General features: G+C 36.3%; 1 protein-coding gene across 1 annotated transcript; it reads right to left on the minus strand.

The window, feature by feature from the left end:
• Positions 1-9,940: 9,940 nt before the first annotated feature.
• LOC149226271 (uncharacterized) lies at positions 9,941-10,861 on the minus strand. The gene has a single exon (XM_089375255.1). It carries the CDS (start codon positions 10,559-10,561, stop codon positions 10,055-10,057), a length of 507 nt encoding a protein of 168 aa, XP_089231381.1. The 5' UTR covers positions 10,562-10,861; the 3' UTR covers positions 9,941-10,054.
• Positions 10,862-24,790: the final 13,929 nt, after the last annotated feature.

The raw sequence follows: 24,790 nt of genomic DNA on the forward strand, positions 1-24,790 counted from the left end.
ACATCAAAACTTCTTTCACTGCGATGTTGATCTGCCTGTTGTTTCATTCTATTCTATGCCAACACGAGGTTATCCTTTAAGAGTTGGAGGACTTGTTGTTGATGTTCAATGTGATGTTCCACTTCCTGAACCTTAGAATTTTCTCTTAAATATGATGTGATGGATGGTGGTTGATACCCATAAAGTGCCATAAATGGGGTCATTTTTGTTGTTGTATGGAAGGAAGTGTTATACCACCATTCAGCCAGAGGCAACTATTTGACCCATTGTGTCTGTTTATCAGATACAAAGCAATGAAGATATCCTTCCAAACATTTGTTTACTATCTCAGTTTGCCCATCAGATTGAGGATGATAAGATGAGCTATGAGCTAACTGAGTACCAAGAAAAGAAATTAATTCTGTCCAAAAATTTCCATTGAAAATGGGATCTCTGTCACTTACAATAATCTTTGGGTTTCCATGTAGCTTTTGAATTGTTTCCATAAATGTAGTAGAAACTGTACTAGCCTTAAATGGATGTGATAATGCACAAAAGTGTGCATACTTGGTAAGTCTGTCAACTACCACCATGATGACACTCTTTCCCTTAGACTTCGGTAAACCTCTGATAAAATCCATTGAAACCTCCTCCCAATGTTGGCTTGGAATGGATAAAGGTTGTAATAGACCCGGTGTCTTAATTGTTTCAACTTTATTTTGTTGGCAAACCAAACATTCCACCACAAACTTTTGAATATTTTATTTAAGGCCATCCCAAAAAAATTCCTTCTTAACCCTGTGGTAAGTTTTTAAAAATCCTGAGTGCCCTCCTAAGGGAGAAGTGTGCAATTCCATAAGAATATTTTGTTTTAGCTGGGAATTCTTACAAAGGTATAAGCGATCTTTGTACCATAACGAATCATTTTGTTGGCTAAATGTATCAGACGTACTGGAATCTTGTTGTAACCTTCGAATAAGTGCCCACACTTCTTCATTATTCCATTCCCCCCTTGCTTCGTTTATCCAATCTGGTTGGATAATGGAAATGGTGCACAACAATGCTTACACATCCTCATCCTTTCTTGAGAGTGCATCTGCCACCACATTTTGCTTCCCTTTTTTGTAGATGATTTCAAAGTCATAACCCAACATCTTTGTGACCCACTTTTGTTGCTCTTCAGAGGATAATATTTGTTCTAAAAAGTATTTAAGGCTATCATGATCCATTTTTACCTTGAAGTGTCTTCCCATTAGGTAGGGTCACCATTTCTTAAGCGCATGGAGTATTGCCAACATTTATTTCTCATAAATAGCTTTGCTTAAAAACTTTCCCTTGATTAGACGACTTTCGAAAGCAATGGGTCTTTCATCTTGCATTAGAACAACACCAATTCCATTTCCTGAAGCATCACATTCCACAATAAAGGTTTTTGTGAAGTCCGGTGTAGCTAAGACTGGTGCTTGGCACATTGGCTGTTTAAGATGTTCAAAGGCCTTTGTTGCTTCCGGAGTCCATGAAAATGCATCTTTCTTCAATACTGTTGTTAGAGGTGCTGCTATTCTCTCATAATTCTTAACAAACTTGCGATAATACCCTGTGAACCCGAGAAATCCTCACAGATGCTTTATGGATGTGGGGATTTTCCATTCCTTAATGGCTTTAATTTTGCTAGGGTCTACCTTAACTCCTTCATGAGATACAATATGACCCAGATATTCCGCCTCCTGGACTCCAAAGAAACATTTGGATCTTTTTGCATATAATTGTTTCTCCTCTAATAGTTGTAGCACCCTGTCAACATGTTCAATGTGATCCTTCCAATACTTGTTGTAGATTAGTATATCATCAGAAAATACTAACACAAATTTTCTAAGGAATGGTTTAAAAACTGAATTCATCAAACCTAGAAATGTTGAAGGTGCATTGGTAAGGCCAAAAGGCATGACCAAAAATTCATAATGACCCTCATGAGTTCTAAATGTTGTTTTCGGAATGTCTTCAGTCTTCATTCTGATTTGATGATATCCTAAACGAAGATCCAACTTGGTGAAGTAAATTGATCCATGCAATTCATCCAGTAATTCATCAATGACACGAAAGGGGAACTTATCTTTAATAGTGAGCTTGTTGAACTCCCTATAATCCGGACACATGCGCCATGATCCATCCTTCTTGTGCACCAATACTACTGGAGCAGAGAAAGAACTTTGACTTGGTGGAATTATACCAGCCTCTAGCATTTCTGCAACCATACGTTCAATTTCACTCTTTTGGACATAGGGATATTTGTACGGCTTGATGTTTGGAAGAACACTTCTTGGAATCAGATGAATAGCATGATCATGATCATGCATAGGTGGGAGACCTTTGGGAGTCTCAAATACCTTGGAATGATTGTCCATGACTTTTTGGAGATTTGGAGAAATAGATGATTCCGATGTGGAAACATCTAGCGAACATAATTGTGCAATTACACCTCTTTGTTCCTTTTTTAGAAGCTTTGTCATACCATTAGAGCTGATTATCTTTCCTGGTTTCCCTGCAATACCCCTTAATTCAACTTGCTTTCCTTCCATAGAAAATTTGATGAAAATTTTTTGAAAATTAAAAGCTATTGTACCCAAGGATTGTAGCCATTGGACTCCTAGTATAACATCAGCACCTCCCATTGGAATGGAAAGCATTGGGCTAGTCAATACATATTCTCCCATGGATAGCTTGATATTATGGCACTTTACAGAGCAATTTATTGTTCCTCCATTTGCAATCATCACTTGACACTCTAGTGCTGGATATAGGAAGGAATTCAATTCTTTTGCTACCTTACAATGAAAAAAATTGTGGGTGCTTCCTGAATCAATCAACACTATTACCTTTTTCTTCTTGATTTGTCCTTCTATATTGATGGTTTGAGGAGTGGTAATTCCTGCCAATGCATTACAAGATATGGTCAGATTTATTTTTTCTTCATCTAGGCTTTGTTCTTGGAGTATATCCTCTTCTTTTGCCCTTTCTTGCTCCTTTTCTTCTTCCTCGTCACAATCTATGTAGAATAATTTCTTCTCAGCACACTTATGACCTTTAGTGTATTTTCTATCACAACTGTAAAAAAGCCCTTTTACTCTTTTTTCTTCCAATTGTTGAGGTGTCAACCTTATAGGTTGTGGATGACTAGGGGCAACAACACTTCCGTCTTTATAATTGTGAGTGGTATGCTTCCTGGTTGCCACAATTTTGCTTTCCATTTTTCTTGCTAACCTGAATGCCTTCTCTAATGAATCAGGTTCCCAAAGGCGAACATCATGTTGGATATTATCCTTTAAAGACCCTATGAACACATCAATCCTATGCTCCTCTGGAATATCTTTTACTCTTATGTTCAATTTTTGGAATTCCTCAATGTGCTCCATTATTGAACCCTTTTGTTTGAGACTTATCAATTGGCTAAAAAAAGTGTTGCGTTTTGTATCCTCATAGTGTGCTATCAATTCTTCCATAAAAATTTCCCAAGTGATAATTTGTTTACGAGAGCAGAGGCATTGATACCATACAAACTGATTTGTTTCCAAATATAAAGTTGCCATACGTACCTTTTGTGTGTTTTGCACATTATTGAGATCAAAGAATTGCTCCATCTGTAATATCCATGTGGTGGGATCCTTGCCATCAAACTTCCTCATATCAATTTTTGGAATATGGTGAGTCTTCGATCCAACATTAGAGTCTATGGAATCATGATTAACATTTCTTTTGTTCTTATCATGAGTTTCCTTTAGTACCCTTTCACCATTAGTGACCATTTCTTGTAGCAACTTATCCATATTTATCTTCAATTCTTCCATCTTATCATCCATGGCATCAATTTTAGCGTCCATGCCATTCACCTTAGCTTCCATGCCATCCATCTTAGCTTCTATGCCTTTCTTTAAACAATCCATCTTAGCTTCTACACCTTTCTTTAAACCATCCATCTTAGCTTCTACATCTTTCCTTCAACCATCAATCTTAGATTCTGTTGCTTTTTGTGCAAGTGACACTTGTTGCACTTGTTCTTGTAATTTTGATATATCATATAGCATTTCTTCTTCTTCTTCATGAGTCATGCTAGAGCTTTTAGGTTCCTTACTAGGTGTTTTCATTTTCTTTCCTCGGGGCATCAGTTACCGATGATAATGCTCTACTAGCTCTTTGAATTCCTTCAAAATAAATTTTTAAACCACTCTTAAGCAAAAATTTAAAAGAATCTACACACATTTTTTTCACTTTGTAGGAGCATGATATTGCCTCTGATGTATCTCTGTACTTTCAGAACATCCAGTTCTGAAATTAAAACCTGTGGTAGCCCTCTGTGTCCTCTTTCCAATGCCACCAGTCTAATCCAATTTGGATTCTCCAAGGAAGAGTTATGTGAAATCTCCCACAGTGACCTGATTATAGACTAGCTCAGTAGAGCGAACTTGTATGACGTGGCACGAGTCACTGTTTCATCCTTTTGCTCTGTAAAATATATACAAGAAACTACAGTTCGTCCTCTTTCTGCACCCTCTTATGAAATTTCAATCCAATGCTCAGGGAAAAAGTTATGACGATTTTCCCTAGGTCACCTGTTTGGAATGTAATTCAGGAGTCTGCAAGAAGACCAACTTCCTCAAATCATATGTCCGCAAATGTAGCGCAAAAAGCTCCGAAATTTCGATCCGAGAATCAGCACGATGTCTTCTCAAATGGGTTTTTTTCTTAGCTTCTGAAACGTCGCAAAAAAAAAGTTATAGCGAAAATGCCATGATGACCTGTTTGGAGCAACGAAACCCTAGAATCCAAAGCTCTGATTCCAAATGTTATGAAACCAACTCAAGAAAAGATAGAAAAGATAGATAAACGCCTTAGAATTCAGCCTCTTTTAGGGGGCAACCTCCTTTACATTACATAAATGAACAATTCTTGGATGATACAAATGACAAAACCTCCTTTCCATATATAGGAGTCTAAGGAGTCACAATATAACCCAGCCGACCTAACAATAATAATATAAAGCTACAAAAATAACAATAGAGGGATTCTATGGGGCACAGTAATAACAATATGGGGGCAATAGAGGCACAAAAATATTAATAAGGGGTATAACTATAATAGTAATGGGGTAATCACTAGTATTATAGGGAACCAACACTTAAACAGGAAATTTCTAAAGAATGTACCATTTTTGCTCTAACTTCATTTTTTAACCTTGAATTTCTTTTAACTTTTTTTCACTTTTAGTTTGGATAAACTTCATTGTTGTTGGTGAAAGTGTTTTTATCTCTGTTTAAACCTTAGTGTCTCCATGTTTACTTTTACTTTTTACTGTTTACTTTTTACTTTTACTGCTCTTTTTTTTTATCTGTCTTCACTTTGACATGAATCTATATGCTATGCTTTGTAAGTGTCTTCCCTGCTGTTTATCTTCATGGTAGCTGATTTACTTGACTTGGTCTTCAATTTGATACCTTTTAACCTTGATACACTTTTACTGTTCTTTACTGTGTCCTTTTACCTTCCATCTCTATTTGAATAGATTTGAAAACAATCTCGGAGTAAACAGGTCTTATGACTAGTATTAAGACTGTTTATCCAAGGCTGCGGTCTTTTGATTACCTGTTATGGAGCGACTGGTAATGGTATACTGGTTGACCTGGAAGCACACTATGGACTGGAGCGACGTCAGGCAACAACTTTCAGGGTGATTGATGGTTTTGGTTACGTGTTGGTCATTTTCTACGTACTAGTTGCATGCATGAGTTTTTCAGAATAAGGATGAAAAATAGATTAACTTTGTTTTTATGCAAAGTCAAAGTTTTTGGCGGGTTTCGTGACATGGATGGGTTATGTCAGCGGGGATGACTTGACATTTTGTCATTAGCGGGAGGCGGTAAGCGGGTTTCATCGCACCGCTTATGGAGGGTAACTGGTATTTGGGGGGATCCGTGTGATTCCATACGTTGCTCGACATGTAGCATTGGCACTATTCACAAAACTGCTCACATCACACTCTAAAGATCGACCAAAAGGCCTGCGGAATATGAGCGAGGGATGTCGGATCTAAATCGTCCGATCGGACAGTAGTCGGGGCAATGACATGACTGATGTATAATGGGGGTGGGCCCGATATTAAAGTGTTAATCATATCGGGGGTAAAGCGATTGGTCCAAAAAGTTATTAATTAATCATGGGGATTAATTAATCTTTGTTTTAGCATGGCGGGGGTTTCAGGTTCTTAATTAACCACAGATTGGTTAATTAATTCCATTTATTGATTTTTTTAAGGATATATTTAACTGCAGGAGTGGATATGTAAATATTTGGGGTTTTTTTATAATATGATAATACGGGCGTGGGTAATGTCATTTTATTCGGAAATTACATAGTAATAAGATTAGTGGTTAATATGACCAAATGAATGGGAAAGCGCTAAGTCTAATGTTTTTCCAAATTATTTCATCATACAACATTTATAACTTAGGCTAAACGAATATGAGGGTTTTGAGATATGGAAATGTTTTTAATTTCCCTAAGTAAAATAGGGATTTTACTTAGGAAAATCTTTTAAAGGGGATGAATGAATTTATGAAGGGGTAAATATTGATGAAAGGGACTTAAGTACTTTAGGCATTCCAAATTATTTGGTCGAGGGTCTGGTCCCTCCAAAAGTCAGAGAAATGCTCTAAGCCCCTCTAACCTGTTGTAGATACGTTTAGCACTTAGGGGAAATTAGTGAATTTCTAGGGGAAAGTGAAGTAAGGAAGTTAATTAATTTGACTGTGTTTCCTTGATGTGCCATTTCCAATGCGAGTTGTGCTTCGTCCAAGTGATGAAAACAAAAGATTTAAGCATTAAACTTAACCATTCACCACACATTTATTCTATAACCATCGTCTACTTACCCTACCTACTTTATCCTAGCATTTTTACCTATTTATTAGGGTGCACTTAGACTAGCAAACCCTTATCAAACTTTCTTTTCTTTTACAATGAGGATCCTAAGTAAGTCTAACCTTATTACATCCAAGGGCTTAGATTAAACTGTTGAGCTCCTTTTATTTATTCTACCTATCTACTTATCTGCCAAGATTAAATAGTTTGGCCATATTTTTATTCTCTATCTCTAAAACATGAAATTGAAAACATGGAATAACCATGTTTAAACTATTTGGCTACCATGGATTGTGGCATAGGCGACAAGCTGCACACAACTTTTATTACACAAAAGTAAAATAGTAGTGTCATTTGGACTTGAACACTTTCATGGTCTTTTTGTTTTTCTTGGGGTTCATTTTCTTTCATTTTTTCTAATATTTTCTTCAATCTTTTTGTCCTTTTATTCTTTTTCTAGGACATACCCTCTTTACATTTTTTTATTTTTTTATTTTTTACAAATATGGAAAACATTTGCAGAAAGCAAAGGTAGGTACATAGTTTAGAGCTGAACCAAGTCAATCATGATATATGACACCTATTAGTATAGGAACCTAACATGTCCCTAACCAAATTTCCCTTTATTGAATCAAAGTTCTTGGACTCATCATTTGTCTTCATAGTTTGCCATCAATCAAGCATAATCATATTATATAAAATGACAATTCATACTCATTAACATCACTCATCAACGTGTATCTATTTATTTATTATTATTTAAATCAAATTGTCTGTCATATTTATTACAATGTTCAGTCACTTATTCATGTGCCTTAATTTAAGATAATAGTTCACCGTATTTTTTAATATGAAAACTTTTAGGTAGTACATCACTCGTTTTGGGGTATGTTTTGTCTTTTATCTTATTTCTCATTATGATATTTTACTTTTTATTTGAGCTCCGTCTACATCCCACATCCCACATCCCACTTGTTGAAGGAGGAATAAAGATATTTTTCTTCTATGTAAAACTTTGTTAAGGTGTGCTACATACCGTGACAAATGTAACACAAGTAGAAGGAACCTTATGATTGACCTTGATTTTCTATATACTTTTAGAAGAGTGATTGAACTTGGCTACATAGAATTAGCACTTTAAATTCAACAACATCAAAATCTCAAGCCCATTCAAGATAGTTCTTACAATATCGTACAATTAATGGTATCTAATACCACCTTCATGTTGGGCCTCCATTCACATATTAGTTACATGTCATAATTTCATATTTTTATCCTCCCCTTCCTAACAATAGTGATATCGATATATAAACTAAATCTACTAGGTAATAGCACATCAACACTTACTTGATGGGTCATAAAAGAATTTTTTCCACTTAGTTAAAGTGGTTCTTCCAATACTCTAGTAAATATATGTGAAAACGTATTATATTTATCCTTATATAATTCGTACTTTATTTATATGACACAATTTAAATTAATTCCTCAGACACTTTATAATATTTTATTAAATACTTGGTCAAATTTAATGACTCTCTTTTCAATTCTCACACAAATAAATACAAATAAATTTAAATAAATAAACATACATATTAAATATACATATAACAAATATAAATAAATTTAAAATAAAAATAAAAATCTCACACAAAAATTAATCCAAACATAGATGTATCATAAATATAAATTCAAGATACATTCTTTATAATATTAAATGATATTTAATAAGATCAATATATATCTTGATCATCTAGCAAAGTTCTTCTTTCAAACAAACAGTAAATAATTGAGGATATATAAAATTTACTTCCCCTCTCACCTAAACATTATTCAAAATAAATGGATGTTGCAATCAAAATTGGAATGCGAAAACATATCTATTCACGCTGGCATGGTTTTATAATATATTAAAATCTATTTAAGTATATTTTTAAATTTAATAAGCCATGTTTTTTTAATTTATTATATTCATAAAAGGTAGGTTATATAATTATTATTTTGTTATTAATCTAGATCAATTTTATATTAATAATATATATATATATATATATATATATATATATATAGTAATTGATTAGTTAATACATAATTATATTATATATTACTTTTGCTATTTCCCTCAGTTATTTTTGTTTTCCTTTTTCTCTTCCATTTTACTGTTTCTAAATTTTTATCATCTTGAATAAACATTTTCTGTATTTTTTTTCCGATTCAATCACTATAATATAGATATAACTTTCCGAATGAATGACTATAATATAGATATAACCTACGCTACAACCCTGGTTTAATATGCCAATTATTTATTAACTTTCAAATTAATCATGAAATGTTATCCTAATTCTTAAAAAAAAACACCGAACTCCATTCCTTAAATGAAACAAAATTAAATCTAACTGCATTGTAGATTCTTGTTACGCGAGAGCTCAATGACAAAGACAATAGTTAACTTTCCAAACAGTTGAATCATAACATATTTTATCCCATACCTTTGATTTCTGCATCTTCACCGCAGAAAGGTCCTCGTTGATTTCCACATTTCTTCTATAAAAGCACCGAAACAGACTTGGCAGAAATAACTGGACGTTTAAAGCAAACTGTAGCTTTAAATATCATCAATAAAATTTCGAAGAAACTAACAGCATGTAGCTACGTCGTTGAATATTGACAATCATCTTATACTTTACCTCTGAAAAACTCAAAAACCCAACACGGTGTAGCTATCGTTTTGCTCGGTACATTCGGATTTTCAGTAGCACTAGGAAAAAATGAAACTTTTATGGGCATAGCGTCTTGTTAAATTTGTTTAGTATGAATTTTTTGGGATCAGACCTTCTCTCATGATTTTTCTTGGGTGCTGAATATATATACGGTGAAAAATGTATTTTATCAAAAAATTCTTACTAAAACTTTTGAAATTTTTGGAATCAGAACTTTTCTCATGATTTTTCCTGGGGGCTAAATTTATATATAGTAAAAAATGTATGTTAACCAAAAAATTATTTTACGAAAACATAATAATTAGAAAACTCAACAAACAATTGCAGAGTGATTTACAATTCTAACACCCGGGAATCTGGAATTTCAATCCAAGTTTCCTAAATTTATTGCAACCATATATAGTATATCAAAACCCGTTTGTCTGAGAATGATTGAAGATACTTCATTCAATAAAACCAGTAATAGTCCAGACCGCATCTCTTGCTTTGAGTGTCCTCAGAGCGCCTTCATATACAGAGGACGAAGTTACTCCACTCCTGTCACGTTGCCTGGCAATGAGTTCATGAGGTGGGATCATCTGTCTCTCGCCATCCCCTCCTCCATCATCATCGCTGCTATCATCATCATCAACTAACCCAGGAATTGTACTCCACCAATTCTGATTGTTCTTTTCCTCCCATGACATCTGAGACCACTCCGGGATATTCACAGGTGCAGAAGACTGGAACCTCATTCTCCTCTTATTATTCTCTTTACTATTTGATTCCTTCCTCTGAATGTTTACTGATCTCCTGCTATTGTCATCATTTACTCCCTTTTCCACCGATCTACTCACTGCAACACTAATACAACCATTTTCCTTAAAACCAACCTGCTTGGAGGTCTCTGTATCATTATTACCCCATATATCCTCCTCATTAAACTCTTCCATACTCTCAGATTTCTCCATCCCTCCAGATTGTTGAAAATCAAAGAGCTTGTAAATATGATTATTCTCCTTAAGCCTCCCCAATATCGATTTCCTCCCTTCCACGGCAACCCAAGAGCTGTCTGCTATGGGTTTCTTCAAAATTTTACCAAAATTGCACTAACCCAAGTCTTGATCCCTGCATACAACCACACCCAAATCCTAAAATTGATCTAATTTCAACCATGCCGTGTCGGTTACTCGCCCATTCAACACCAACAGACCGCCTCTTATAAGTCCTAGAGATCATACTCCTAATTGATTACCAATACAATACAATACAATAAAATAAAATAAAGCAAAGCTGAATTCAAAATTTGATCATGCCCCTAATTGATTACCAATCAGATAAAATAAAATAAAGTTGTATTCAAAATTCAAGTTTAACTATGGGCCATATTGGTTTTTGATTTTTAATGTAATAAAATGAAAATGAATTCAAAAATTAAGATTGACTGGTTAATGCTATTTTTCTTTAAGTTTGGAGGTTGTTGAATTTGGTCTATACCCAGTTTGGAGGTTGTTGAATTTGGTCTATACCAGAATATTTCGAAAGTTATTCCAAAATATTCTTAAAACAATATAAACCCTATAAACCCTATCCAGAAAAATACAAAATAGCTGCGCCAAGCTGACGGCAGTGCGACATGTAGCTGTGGGTCGAACCGGGTGGGGAAGCGAATAAGGCGCCGTCCCAACCATGCGGGATATCGCCCCGCAAAGTATATTACAGAAGACTAAAATGTTTTACCATTCTTCTTTCATTGGATTGTCTGCTCAGACGCGTTCTGTCACGTTATTTATTCTGTAAGGATTTTGATTATCTGGACAAGGACACTCAACTTGCTTGTATTTTTGGTAAGCTTCCAATCTAAATTCGACAGAAATTTTGACAACGGAATATACCCAAAATCCAGCAAATGAATGAGATGATACTGTGCAAACAATCCAAAATGTTATAACCCGTGCATAATCAACCAGTTTGAATCCCTATCAGAATCACTTTTGGATAAATTCTGAGCCTTATGAGTAAAATAGACGTTTCATCGGTCGTGATGTGAAATGCTTATTCATTTACTTTATTTAAATTATATTTTTAAATATAAAATGAATTCCATGCTTTGCAAAATGTGGACACATTTAAATTATGTAAATTTGTGGATTTATAATTTATTTTATTTTTATTGAATTTTAAATAACATTTTATGGAAATCATTTAAATAAATTTGGATATTTTGATTTTATTAATTTGATTTTTAAATATAGGAAAATCTATCATAATTTAGAGGTCAAATCAGCGGTAAGGACAACCATCTCCAGTTGTTATGTGCGAATGCGGGCTTATACATCACCCTTATTCAAAGAAAACTAGGCTACCTCGAACTGGTGGTGGTCCGTAATGGGGCCGCCATGCTTATGGGTTTCGGGCTAACCTGTTTCCTTACGTCCCATGAAGATAAGCTCTTTGCCAAATGCCTCTTAGTTTTGGACCAACATATTTTCTTAAGTCCTAGGGAGATGAGCTCTTAACTGAGCCTAAACAATTTTAGAGCATACTCGAGGCCCATTCCCATTCTATTGATTGTATATATCTTTTTTATTGATTTTAAAATATTTATTCACCCTTGTGAAATTAAATTTTAAATAATAAACATGTTTGAGTAAATCAAATGATTAAAAAACATGTTGTTTAAAAAATTATATTTTCAAAATCTAAAATTAAAATATTGTCATTTCATTTGGAAATTTAACCTTTATTGAACAAATAAAACTTCTAAAATTTGAAACTTAGTTTATGAAAAAAAATTAGCCTGGGTGCCAGAAAAGTGAATAGAGAGAAATTCAGATAAATGTTTGTATGATTTACCGTAAAAATAGTCAATAGAAAAAGGTACTTTAATTACTGAATGATTTTTTTGGTTCTCCATAATTAGACAACATAATTTTGAAAAAAATTATGATTTTGTAGTGTTTAGAATACCTTTTTAAATACTAAATCCTAAAAAATATGGATTATGCTATCAAACTTACTATTTTGGGAAACAATCAAGTAAATTTAGGTAAAGTTTACCAGAAGGGATGACGGTGGCCAGAAAAGGATATAAGCGTCTATCAGTTAACAGTTACAGTACGCTATGTCGATGCCAACTTCCATGACAGGTAAGAAATAGTGTACGAAAGCATTCGTGTCATAAAAAATTAACGGTCTACGGTAGGCATCGAAGAAAATGGAACTACTGATAGAGAAAGATGTATACGCCAAAATGGAACTACTGATAGAGAAAGATGTATACGCCAACTTAGTGACATGTTATAAGTAGTTAACGACAGGATTCATCGACCTTCTCGAAGTTGAAACGTCTGCAATGACGTAATAACTAGTTAACGAAATCATTCATTGACCTTCTTGAAGGAAGAAACCTTTGTAGGAAAAGAGTGCTTAATACATTTTTAGAAATAGACGATTGCAATGTGGACACATATTATGTTCTCTATATACACAATATAACATTGTATGAGATTGATGAAACTTGAAGAGATCACAAGATGGAGCTTTCTTTCGCTATTCTCATAAAATGAACTAGTGAGAGCGATGAGTCAGAACTCAAGGCTAGACATCTCACTCCAAATGGTAGCGTGGAAATATGGGTTCTAATGCTATTGAAAAACACCATCCATGGTAACATAGGTATACCTATATACGAGACTTGAGCTAGAATAAAAATTAGAATAAAAATTATGATATAAAATTAAAAAAAAATCATCATTAGAAAATCAGATAGTTGTAAATGAATAAAATATTTTTCATTGATGAAAATGTTTGGACAACTAGTGTATTACATAGTTACATATAGACAATTTCTAGGGAAATCCAGATCCAAACAATTTGGATCACCAACACACAACACAAATTACCAAGACACAACTCATGACAAATAGACTCAAACACTAACTACGAGAACATAGCTCATCAACTCTATCAAGACTCATCATTTTGATATTATTCCAACATCCCCCTTTAATGGACAAATGGATTTTCAACAATGCCTAGTTGTCTACATATTTCAAATTTCATTTTCTAAGAGGCTTGGTTAGGATGCCATCTACATTCTCACTTGTATTATAATAGACTAAATGAATCTCATTTGATTGTATCTTTTCCCTCACAAAATGATGTTAGACTTCAATATGTTTTGTTCTCACATGATAAATTGGATTATTTGTCAACTTAATGGATCTCTGGTTGTCACATTTGATACTTGTTGGTCCTCTTTGTTTTTCTCCAACATCTTCAAGAATTCTTCTTAACCAAATAGCTTCACAAGTTGCATTGGTCAAGCCTTTGTATTCAACTTTTGTGGATGACAAAGAAACTATTGGTTGTTTCTTGCCTCTCCATGATATGATTCCCTATCCTACATTGAATGCATATCTAGAAGCTGATATTTTGTCATCAAGATTTCAAGCCCAACCTAAATCACGAAATCCTGCCAACTCAACATCAGATTCATCAGCCTACAAAATACCAAAATAAAATGTTCCCTTCAGATATTGAAGGACTTCCTTCTTGTTTTCCAATGGCTTTCACAAGGCTTAGCCATAAACTAACTAAGGATTATGATAGAATATGGTATATCTGGCATGCTAGTGGTGAGGTAGTTCGAAATTCCTACCAATTGACGATACAAAGTTCCATTCACCTCTTTAGATCCATCATCACTGTACAACTTCGCATTATGTTCCAAAAGAGTAGATGCTTGCATTCAAACATATGAAATATTTCAAGGATTGTCCTTACATATTTTCTTTGTGTGATGATTGTTTTACGATATTCCCTTCAAATTTCAATACCCAAACACTAATGCAATTCACCAAGATTCTTCATTTCAAATACTTGTGACAATTGAATTTTAATTTCTTCAATCAACGTAAATGCATTGTCTCTTATGATAAGATCATCAACATGTAAAGATATCAAGGCAATATTCCCATATTCATCTTTGTTGATGTACATGTTAGGATCACTTTTTCTTCTCACAAAACCTTTTTCATAAAAGAATGAATGAATTTTCACATACCAAGATCTTTGTGCTTATTTCAAACCATACCAAACTTTCTTTAATTTGCAAACAAGATGCTCATGTCCCTGCTTTACAAATCCTTCAGGCTAAACCAAATAAAATTGTTCTTTTAATTCACCATTCAAGAAAGCATTCTTTAATTTGCAAACAAGATGCTCCTGTCCATGCTTTACAAATCCTTCAGGTTGAACCAAATATTTTTTATTTTTTTTAGTATTTTTGACATCTAACTGATGCATTTTCCAATTTTGTTTTGTAGCTAATGCAATCATGATTCTAATCTTATTATGTTTAGCTATAGGTGAAAAAGAATCTCTATACACTAAAACATAACCCTGTGATTAGTGTCCCTTTTTGCTTCCTTTTTCACATCTAGAGCCCATTTTTGGTGCTATTTGTGTCCATTTATTAAACATGGTGGAAAACTTGATCAAAATTTTGCACCGAGTTTTGCTCGAGTTTTGCACCAACTTTAACACCAGGTATTGTAATAGGTTTTGCACGAGATTTTACATGAGGTTTTATGCTAGGTTTTATGCCAAGTTCTTTGCACCATATTTTGCATCAAGTTTGGCACCTAATTTTGTTTCACCAACTTTTTCATCCTCTATTGCATCCACTTTTTGCACCTACACTTGCATCAACTTTTGCATCATCTCTTGCATCCTCTTTTATATCATTCTTTAAATCATTTTTTGCATCTACTTTTGCATCCCCTTTGCGCCAAGTTTTGCATCAAGATTTGTGTCTAGTTTTTCATCTAATTTTGCATCTACTTTTGTTGCATCCACTTTTACATCTTGTTTTTCATCCATCTTTACATCCTCTTTTTCATCTGTTATTGTGTCCACTATTGCATCCAATTTTCTTATGCCATAATTTGCATCTAGTTTGGCACCTCCCTTTGCACCCATTTTTGCTTCTGAATTTGCATCCATGATTGCATCCTCATATAAATCTAGGTTTTCATTGACTTTTACATCTATTTTTTCATCCCTTTTTGTATCCACTTTTGCGTGAATATTTGCATTAGCTTTTGTGTCTCATATTGCATCTACTTTTGCATCGAATTTTTTTGCATCAAGTTTTCCATCCTATTTTTTATCCATTGTTGCACCCATGTTTACGTCCACTTTTGCATCCATTTTTTCATCTTCATTTGCTTCTTTTTTTGCATATATCATTACATCCACTGTTGTGTTGGAATCTACATCTCATTTTTTATCTTCTTTTGCATCTACTTGTATTGAATCCATATTTTGCATCCAATTTTGTTTCTCTTGTTGCACCCATGTTTTCATCCACTTTTACATCCCTTATTGCATCTTTTCTTGCATCTAATTTTGCATATTTTTTGTTTTTGTTATTATATCCACTTTCTCATCCACTTTTGTTGTGCCACAATTTATGCCATATCTTGTGCCTATTGTTGAAACCAGCATTTTTTCCACTTTTTCATCCACATTTGCATCTGCTTTTGTGTTCAAGTTTTCATCAAATATTGTTTATGTTTCTTTCATCCAATTTTGAATCTACTTTTACATCCACTTCTGATGCGTCCAATTTTGCATTTAATTTTGTGTCCACTATTGCACCAATGTTTGGTCCATGTTTAAATCCCTTTTTTCACCCAGGTTTGCCTCCCTTTTTCATCCAAGTTTTTGTCATTTTTTTCGCATTCGTTGTTGTATCCACATTTGTTTCACCACAATTCATGCTAAGTTTTATGCTTATTATTGCACCCATGTTTTCTTCCACTTTTTCATCCATGTTTGCATCCTATTCTGTGTCCAAGTTTGCATCAACTATTGCATCTAATTTTTCATCCACTTTTGTGTCAATTTTTGTCTTGTTTTGCATCTACTTATGTTGTTTCTAGTCTTCATCCAATTTTACATCTATTTTTGCTCCAATTTTTTTTGTTCATTTTTGCATCCCTTTTCCAACATGCATCATATTTTTCGCATTGATGATATTTATTATGACATTGACAACTGTGAACAACTTATGACAATTTCAATAATTATGACGATGATGATAATGAAGATGATGACGATGACATGAATTTTCATTATTATGATAATGAAAATGATGATAAAGACGATGGGGGTTACAATGACAATGATGATGACGATGCTAATGACCTTGGACAATCTTCCCAATTTTTAAATGTTTTCATGGTCATAATCATAATCATTATCTTCATCTAATCATCATTATCATTATTTTCATCTTGGTCACCATCAACAACAATAATGGCATGAATGATGGTTATGATGCTCATGACGAAGATGACAACAATGATGATAGAAATTACATTAATTATGATGATGGGGATGATGAAAATTAATGATGATGATAATGGCAGTGATGATGATGATCATCAATCATATCTCAAAAATAAAGTCATTATTTCTCTTGCATATATTATGTGTTCTAACAACCCCTTTCAAGCACTCATAACATTTTTTAGGTTGATGATATTTATTACGACACCTATAATTATGAATAATTAGTGACAATGTCCATAATGATGATGATGATGATGATGATGACATGAATGGTGATTATGATGATAATGCAATAATGAAAATAATGACGATAATGATGATAATGCAATAATGAAAATAATGATGATTATGATGATAATGCAATAATGAAAATAATGATGATTATGATGATAATGCAATAATGAAAATGATGATGATGATGGTGGTGGTGATGATGATGATAATGAAGATGATGACACTCCCTCTAAACTAGGGAGGTACTCATAATGGGACAAAAAAGTACTCTCAAGTTTAAATATTCATATAAGAAGGAATCTAGATTGATAAGCATCAATGATGATTTACATCATCATAGCCAACATTGTCAAAATAGCAAGGCCTTGACTAACAAGTTCTATCTCTCCATAAGATCAAAGCACAATGTTGGGAGGCATAAATTTGGACACCACTGCCTCTCTAGGCACTTACCCCACCAGGATCTTCACTAGCTATGTCCTCACATGATCATTTCCTAATCCATTGTCATAGTATTTGACACCGGGAAATGTCAATCCTCGTGACTATTCTTATCCTGGATTAATGTACTTGACTTGTGGTGGTTATTCCTAATCAAAGTACAAATTCTAAAAGAATATTGGTCCCAAATGTTTATCCAATCCACCATTTTCCCTACTGGTGTCTTTACTAGGATTACGACTATTAGTCCTGGCCATAGTACATCACACATGGATAATATGGTATCCATCCTCACTCCCTCTCAACCAGAGAGTAGACATCCAAAAGCATAATATTTTATCAAGAATACACATCATTTTCATAGAGAATAACATCATTAATTTGTTTTCATTGCATGGCACATTTATGATTAATCATTCATAGGTTTGTGGAAAAATATCTCCTCTTTTTTCATTTGCGATGAAACAAAATAAAAAATTAAAAGCCAAAATTATTAAAGATACACTATAATGATTTGTATAAGTCTAAAATCTAAGTTTGAAGTGAAAATTTATGTAAATGTTATATCTATGAGTTGTGCCAAACTTATGAAAACCTTATTCCCTAATTCCTAGATATAAGAAAAAGAAGAAGAAATAAAAATAAGGCCCAATGAATGGTAACTCATGTATTCACTCCCTCTTTGGAAAACATATGAATGTATACACTCCTAGTCACACTTGATCACATGTTTGTATGGTTAAATCATGAAGTCATCTTTTCCCCTTGTTATAGCTCCAAATCTCACTCTTATGGTTTGTGATACAACATAATGTGCCAATTGGACCGATTGAGCTAACTCTTGGGGCATACCGAACCTCCGTTAAAACGGCTACTGGTTTTACTCCTTTTCAGTTAGTTTACGGGGTGGAATCTATCTTTCCGGTCGAATGTGAAATTCCATCTCTGAAATTGGCTGTCGAGCTTCTTCCTGAGACTTCGAGTCTCGAGGAGCGCCTAGTTCATCTGGAACATCTCGATGAGCAGCGTCGAGATGCCGCCACGACGAATGAGGCCCATAAGAAAAGGGTCAAAACTCAGTATGATAAGTCTGTCAGACCTCGTGTTTTTTCTGAAGGTGACCTTGTCTTGGTCTATGACCAAGATAAGGACGCCTTGGGGGCAGGCAAATTCAAGCCTATGTGGTACGGTCCTTTCATTATCAAACGAGTCTTAGAAAAAGGATCGTATGAGTTAATTGATTTCGAAGGAAACAAGCTGGCGGAGCCCCGAAATGGGCTCTATTTAAAGAAGTATTTTGCTTAGTTTTACCAGGCAATGGCTTCTTTGTATTTTATGTATATTTGTACATATCTTATCGAGCGTTTTTCTGATATCAGCACTTTTGGTCTGCTTTGGCAGGTGTTGATGGATGATTTGGTTTATTTTGGATTCGCCGATGGTGCTAGTCGGCACACTCGGAATCTTGCTTCCGCAGCTTGGGTACTTTATTACCCATCTGGTCAGTTGATGACATCGAGAGGCGTGTGTATCGGTCCTGCTTCAAACAATATGGCCGAGTATACAGCTGTTATCAATTTATTATCCGAGGCAATCTCTTACGGGATTGACTCGTTGGTAGTGTATCTTGATTCTCAATTGATAGTGTCTCAGTTAAATAACATTTATCGGGTTAGAGATCCATCATTATATCGCCAATATTTAAGGGTGAGGTTGTTGCAAAGATCATTTATTTACATTAATTATTTGCACATTCCAAGATCTCAAAATTGGTTAGCTGATTCTATCGCTAATCAAGCATTAGACTGGCATATCAATCATTCATCATCATAAAATCATGCATCAAAAAGTCAAACTGTATATATATATATATCACAAAGCGTCTCGAGTGTACATATGTGTGTCCAAAAATATACAAAATTGGGACTCAAATGCCCATAATCATGTCAGGCATATCTAATGCCTCGGCTCTGGATGAGCAGCTAAATAACTAACTATAGCATTGGCCACGCGCCGAAAAACGCGAACCCAGTCACGTGGCATCCCAACCACATGACGCTGCATATCTGGAGGAAGGTCCTCTATCTCGGCCATCGGTACTTGATAGCTCAATCTCGCCAAGTGTCGCTGCACGTTGGCGAGGGTCCTTTCCGCATCCGCAGCCGCCTCTTCGGCTCCTCGGCCACGCCGTCCGTGCCGTGGGAATCCATCTGGTCGCACAGGCCCAATGTCTGAAACATGATCATCATATCAGTCATTTGAATCTCATCAAAAAATATATTTTTCAAAGTTCATCATTATGCTTGAAAAATCCTAAAAATCATAAAATCATAAAAATCAAAAAAATCTTACCGATCTCGCCCCATGCTGCATCTGGTGGCAGTACTAGGTCAGGATCTCCTCGGAAATCCAGTCCAGCATAGGGGTAGTCGTCTATGGCGATGATCTGTTGCTCCCACCAAGCAAAAAAGTCGTCGTCGAATGCATTCCTGGGCACTTCCCCACCCCCCAGACGTTTCATCAAGTCAGCCCACCGGCCCATACGTGGATCACGTGGACTACTGATGGGAACTGCTACCCTGGGACGGAGTGCAGGAACCTTCTCGAAGAAAAATGTGCATAAAATGGTCCCATACCCAAAGTTCTTGGTCTGTCCCTTCCTGATAGAAGCAAGCTGCTCCTTCATGTTGGCAAGTAGGGGAGTACACCAGTCAAACACCGTGGTGAGACAGTCCACTGCTACGCTCATGTTTACTCGTGATGCCTGATGTAGCGAAGATGACCCGTTCACTCGAGCTATGGTGAACAGGATTATCCGCAGTGACAAACTCGCCACGTGTGGGATCGAGATCTGACTCCCGACCTTCCGATGACCTGGGCAGTAAAGTTGTACATAGTCGTCTACGCTGAGACTATTCCGGGTCCTGCCCCGGGAGTGGACTACCTCTCCCCTTCGGGAAAGGCCCGTGATGAAATATATATCTTCCACTTCTATCCTGAGTGGCATTTGATCAATCATAAAAGCTTCTTCCTCGACATCCCAGTAATCAATAAGTCTCTCGAGCAGACGCACATTTGCTTTCATATTCGGCAACTTAAAGAATTTTAACAATCCGCATCCCCGTAAGGCATCTAATGCCTCATCATTCTCCATAACTTCATTATCTACAGCTGAGTGCTCTCTTTCACGCCATGTGAGAGTCATCCTGGAAGAAAAAATCAAATTCATCCATTAGTTTTTTATATAAAAATTTTTCGCTGCGCACACGCGGTTTACCCTATACACAGTCGCGTGTAGGGCCGTCGTATACGCGATTTATATACATCCAACCCGCGTGTACGCCGCAGAGCAATTTTTTGCAAAAATCTAACGGTGAAACATTAATTAAACTTCCTAAAAACTATCACAATTGATTGCAAGACAAGTTTAGTGCTTACCTGGAAGTTTTCGGCAAGTTTGAACGGTTGAATAAGTCACGGGGAAAGTTTGCTCCTTTTGCTCCACAATTTGCTCTCCAAGTCAAACGGTGAAAATGGTAAGTCCAAAATTTCTTTTTATAAGTTTTGAAAATGCAAAATTTTTTCAAAATTTTATTTTGTTTGGTTTCATGTCACTTTTAACTTGGGAGCTTGGAATGTCGAGATTGAAGTGTTTTTCAGGACATTTTGGACATTTTTTCGACGATTCGCGGCGGTTCCATGACTGCTGACCCGTCATGGCAGGTATCGTGTTCTCACTGGCATATAGGTTAGGGACACCATTTTTCCATTGCATTATGCATACTAGCCTCCATTTGACCGATACATCTGCCGTAGGGTCGACCCCATCATGTTATGGTTCGCAAGCCATTTTCACTCGCCGATTCTTTAAATCATGACATGATGGTAGAGCCATTCTTTTACATGGGCATCCTAGTTAGCACCTCACTGACATTTGTTGCCCATGCTGCTTCGTTTTGAGTAGGCTCGGGAGTCCTCTGTAGTCCCGCCATGACTTATGCGTTGAAGACTCATTCTTCCTTGCTTCTTCGCTTCGTTCTGGCCTTATACCCTAGAGGCTCCTATGTGTGTTGAGTTGTACTTCTGCATTGCATGTTGACCATTTGCACCTTTTGGCCTATAACCGGCTTCACTTGGACTCGTGTTTAAGCCCACTTTTGACCATGACGTCTGCAAAAAATCAACCTTGCATACCCTTGACCTCTGCAGCTTGACATACCCAGATCCGTGGAAGGGACATACCTCTGAGTGTCACTGACCAGTTTTTCACCTCCCTGCATTGAGCATAGGAACGTTCCTTTCCCAGGAACTAGAGCATCTGTTTCACCGACACTCGTTCTTTCCACTGTACCATAGCATTCTTTTATTCTTTTTTCGGCTTATCAGAAAAAGACAAAAAAAATTAAATATTCCAAAAAGAGCGGGAACAGGGACATTATTTCCATTTATTGTTGGCAGCTAGAGTCAGTCGTGTCGCCCTTGAACAAAGCACTCAAAACAAAGTCTCCTCCGCATGGGTGGGATCTAGTTTGACTTAGGTAAGCCATAACCTTGTTATCGAGTCAGTTCTCCCCCGATTGGTTATCTCTTCCAATCATATGGAGGGTTCGTTCGTGCCTCCTGCATGACGAACTTATACAGATTCATTATATGCTGCCACATAGTCACATTGAGTCGTGCTTTTGTTCAAGGGAAGTTAGCCTGAGTCGGCCTTTCTGCGGTGTCTCTTGACTCATTTTTCAGTCGGCCATCCCTGGTTGTCAGTGTCATGTCTATCATCACATCAGTTATATTGGTCCTTCACTCGTGCCGGTTTGAGAAGGTCCCCATTGACTTCTTGCTGGCGGGTCTTGTCCTTATCGACGACGACATATTGCTCTGAGGGCAGACCTAGAGACCGCACCCTGGCCCTATTTTCATTATTGATAGGTCACCTTGTGCTCAGCATCGATCAGTATCATGGGTCTTTGACTGAGTGGTTTCCCTTGTGTTCGACATCAGCATACATTATCACACATTGGGATTCGTGCAGTACCTTGGTTTCCATTTGACCCTATTGGTGGATACCTCGCCTCTGTGTCAGCTTTCATTATTGGTTGGTTCAGAGGGTTTCTGCCGTGCGCTAGCCACATCTTGTGTACGCCGGAAACGTACTTTCGGTTGGGTTACTACATCTTTTTCGTCTGATTCCTTCCACATTATTGGCCTACGGGTTACACTCGCGCTAGATTGATGGAGGATGCCTTAATGCCTTCCTTCTAGCGGATCTTTCCCTATCGACTCCGACTCATTGCTCTGGGGCAAAGATCTAGAGTCCATTTGGCAGTACCTTGGGGTTTGCAGTCATTAGTGGCAGATTCCTCGCTATCGACAGTGGGAAACCATCATTGTCTCCTGATTGATAGATTCTTACAGGTGTTCGACTTCAGCTCATCTATTCACACTTGTTAGATTGTACTGGGTACCTTGACGCTCATTATCATTATCGGTGGGTAGTCTCGCGTTTGTTAACGGTATACATCAATGACCGGTAATCAAACGATTTCTCACATGGTCGACTTCAGATCATTTATTCCCATGGTGTAGAAATGTACCACGGCGGTCGGTGAAGACCTCAGGTTGTATCAGCATTCATTGGTTCACTTGACAGTTGCTCCTGTTACTGCTAGTTGATACCATTCCACCTTATATGTTGCAGTCAGTCATGGCGACATTCTATATGCTGGCACCTGAGTTTGCAGTGTAGTACCATCCTATTCCATCATGTTCAGTTGGTACCTTTTGGGATCAGTCTTTGATTTCAGTGATCCGTTGCATCTTTCAGCATCATTGACAGTTTTATATGTGATATTCAGACATGTACTTACTCATTATGATCAGATGATCCATTATGTATTTTTACAGTCATTTATACTTGTATACTTAGTGGATCCGCTTGTACTTGATATGTGGACATGCTTTACTTTTCCTGAGCATGGGTATGCCCGCCTCAGACAGTGTTTCTTTCTGATCTCCTTTCGGTGGCTTGGCAGGCTGAATTCCGGTGAAGTCCTCCTCGGTTTTTCGGCAGAGTTCCTTTCCTTGTACTTACTTAATGTATTTCGGCCATCATGTTCCCCTTCTGACCTCATACATTAGGGGGCATCTGTTATAGCTCCAAATCTCACTCTTATGGTTTGTGATGCTGCACTTATGGCCTAGGGCAACCCCTCCTTCCAGACCTGGTCCAAAAATTTAAAAAACAGTGTTTTATTCCCTGTACGCGACTTTGCCCTGTGTTAAACGCGTGTACACGCGGGTCTGTCATACCCAACCCGCGTGTATCTATTAAAACACTTAAAAAAATATAATTTCCTCTTTTTTGGGCGGTGATCGCGGGTTTACCTGCTGGATCACCTGTTAGTGCCCGTGGCCCAACTGTTCCCAACCAACTCCTAACTAAAAAACTACTTTGGAGAGGGTATAAAAAGACATCAAAGGGAAGGCCAAGGGGAGAGAGAAAGGAGAGCAAGATTATTATGCTGAGATTTTTCCCTTAGACCAGGTCTGAAGTCCTTGGTGCATCCTGCACTTCCCCCATTTTGCATAGGAAACCCTTGTTTCCATGTGTATTGGTGATCATTCATCCTTGACATCATCATTGAGTAAGACTTGGAAGGAGCTCTTGTTGAAGGCTGGAGGCTGGAACGAATCCGGGAGGAAGCTTGCTTGGAGCCTGCTGAAGGTGTTCAGGTGATATCTTTCCGATATATGTACTTTATTTGCCTTTATATATAAAGAAACACGTCTTTGTTCCCGAATAATCTTTCTTTATGCTTATGAGATTCTTGTGTTGAATTCTTATGAAAGTAGTTACTTAAAGATTATTTATAACTAACTTTATAGCATAAAGATGATTTATACATAAACTTCTATACATGTACTGTTGATTTCTTTGATTTGTTTGTCTTGCAGGTCAGAGAAAGAAGAAGGGAACTCCAAGAAGGGTTTGCACCCTAACGGTCTTCTCGGGCGTAGGACCTTAGGTATGTACCCTAAAACGTTAGAATTTGCTTAAAAGTTAAAAAGATGGCTGTGTGTGTGTGTTTCTTTGTATAAGCAATTTTCAGTCTGGTAGAGTCTCAGCCCAAAGGACTCTAGGGGTACTTTCCCTTCAACCACCC

This window comes from Pinus tabuliformis, chromosome J (assembly GCF_031772625.1).
Source record: "Pinus tabuliformis cultivar Carrire ecotype Pingquan chromosome J, CPIR1, whole genome shotgun sequence".
NCBI classification, from domain to species: domain Eukaryota; kingdom Viridiplantae; phylum Streptophyta; class Pinopsida; order Pinales; family Pinaceae; genus Pinus; species Pinus tabuliformis.

Coding starts and splice junctions, on each gene's coding strand:
- LOC149226271 (XM_089375255.1), bottom strand. CDS start 10,561: ATGGAGAAATCTGAGAGTATGGAAGAGTTTAATGAGGAGGATATATGG.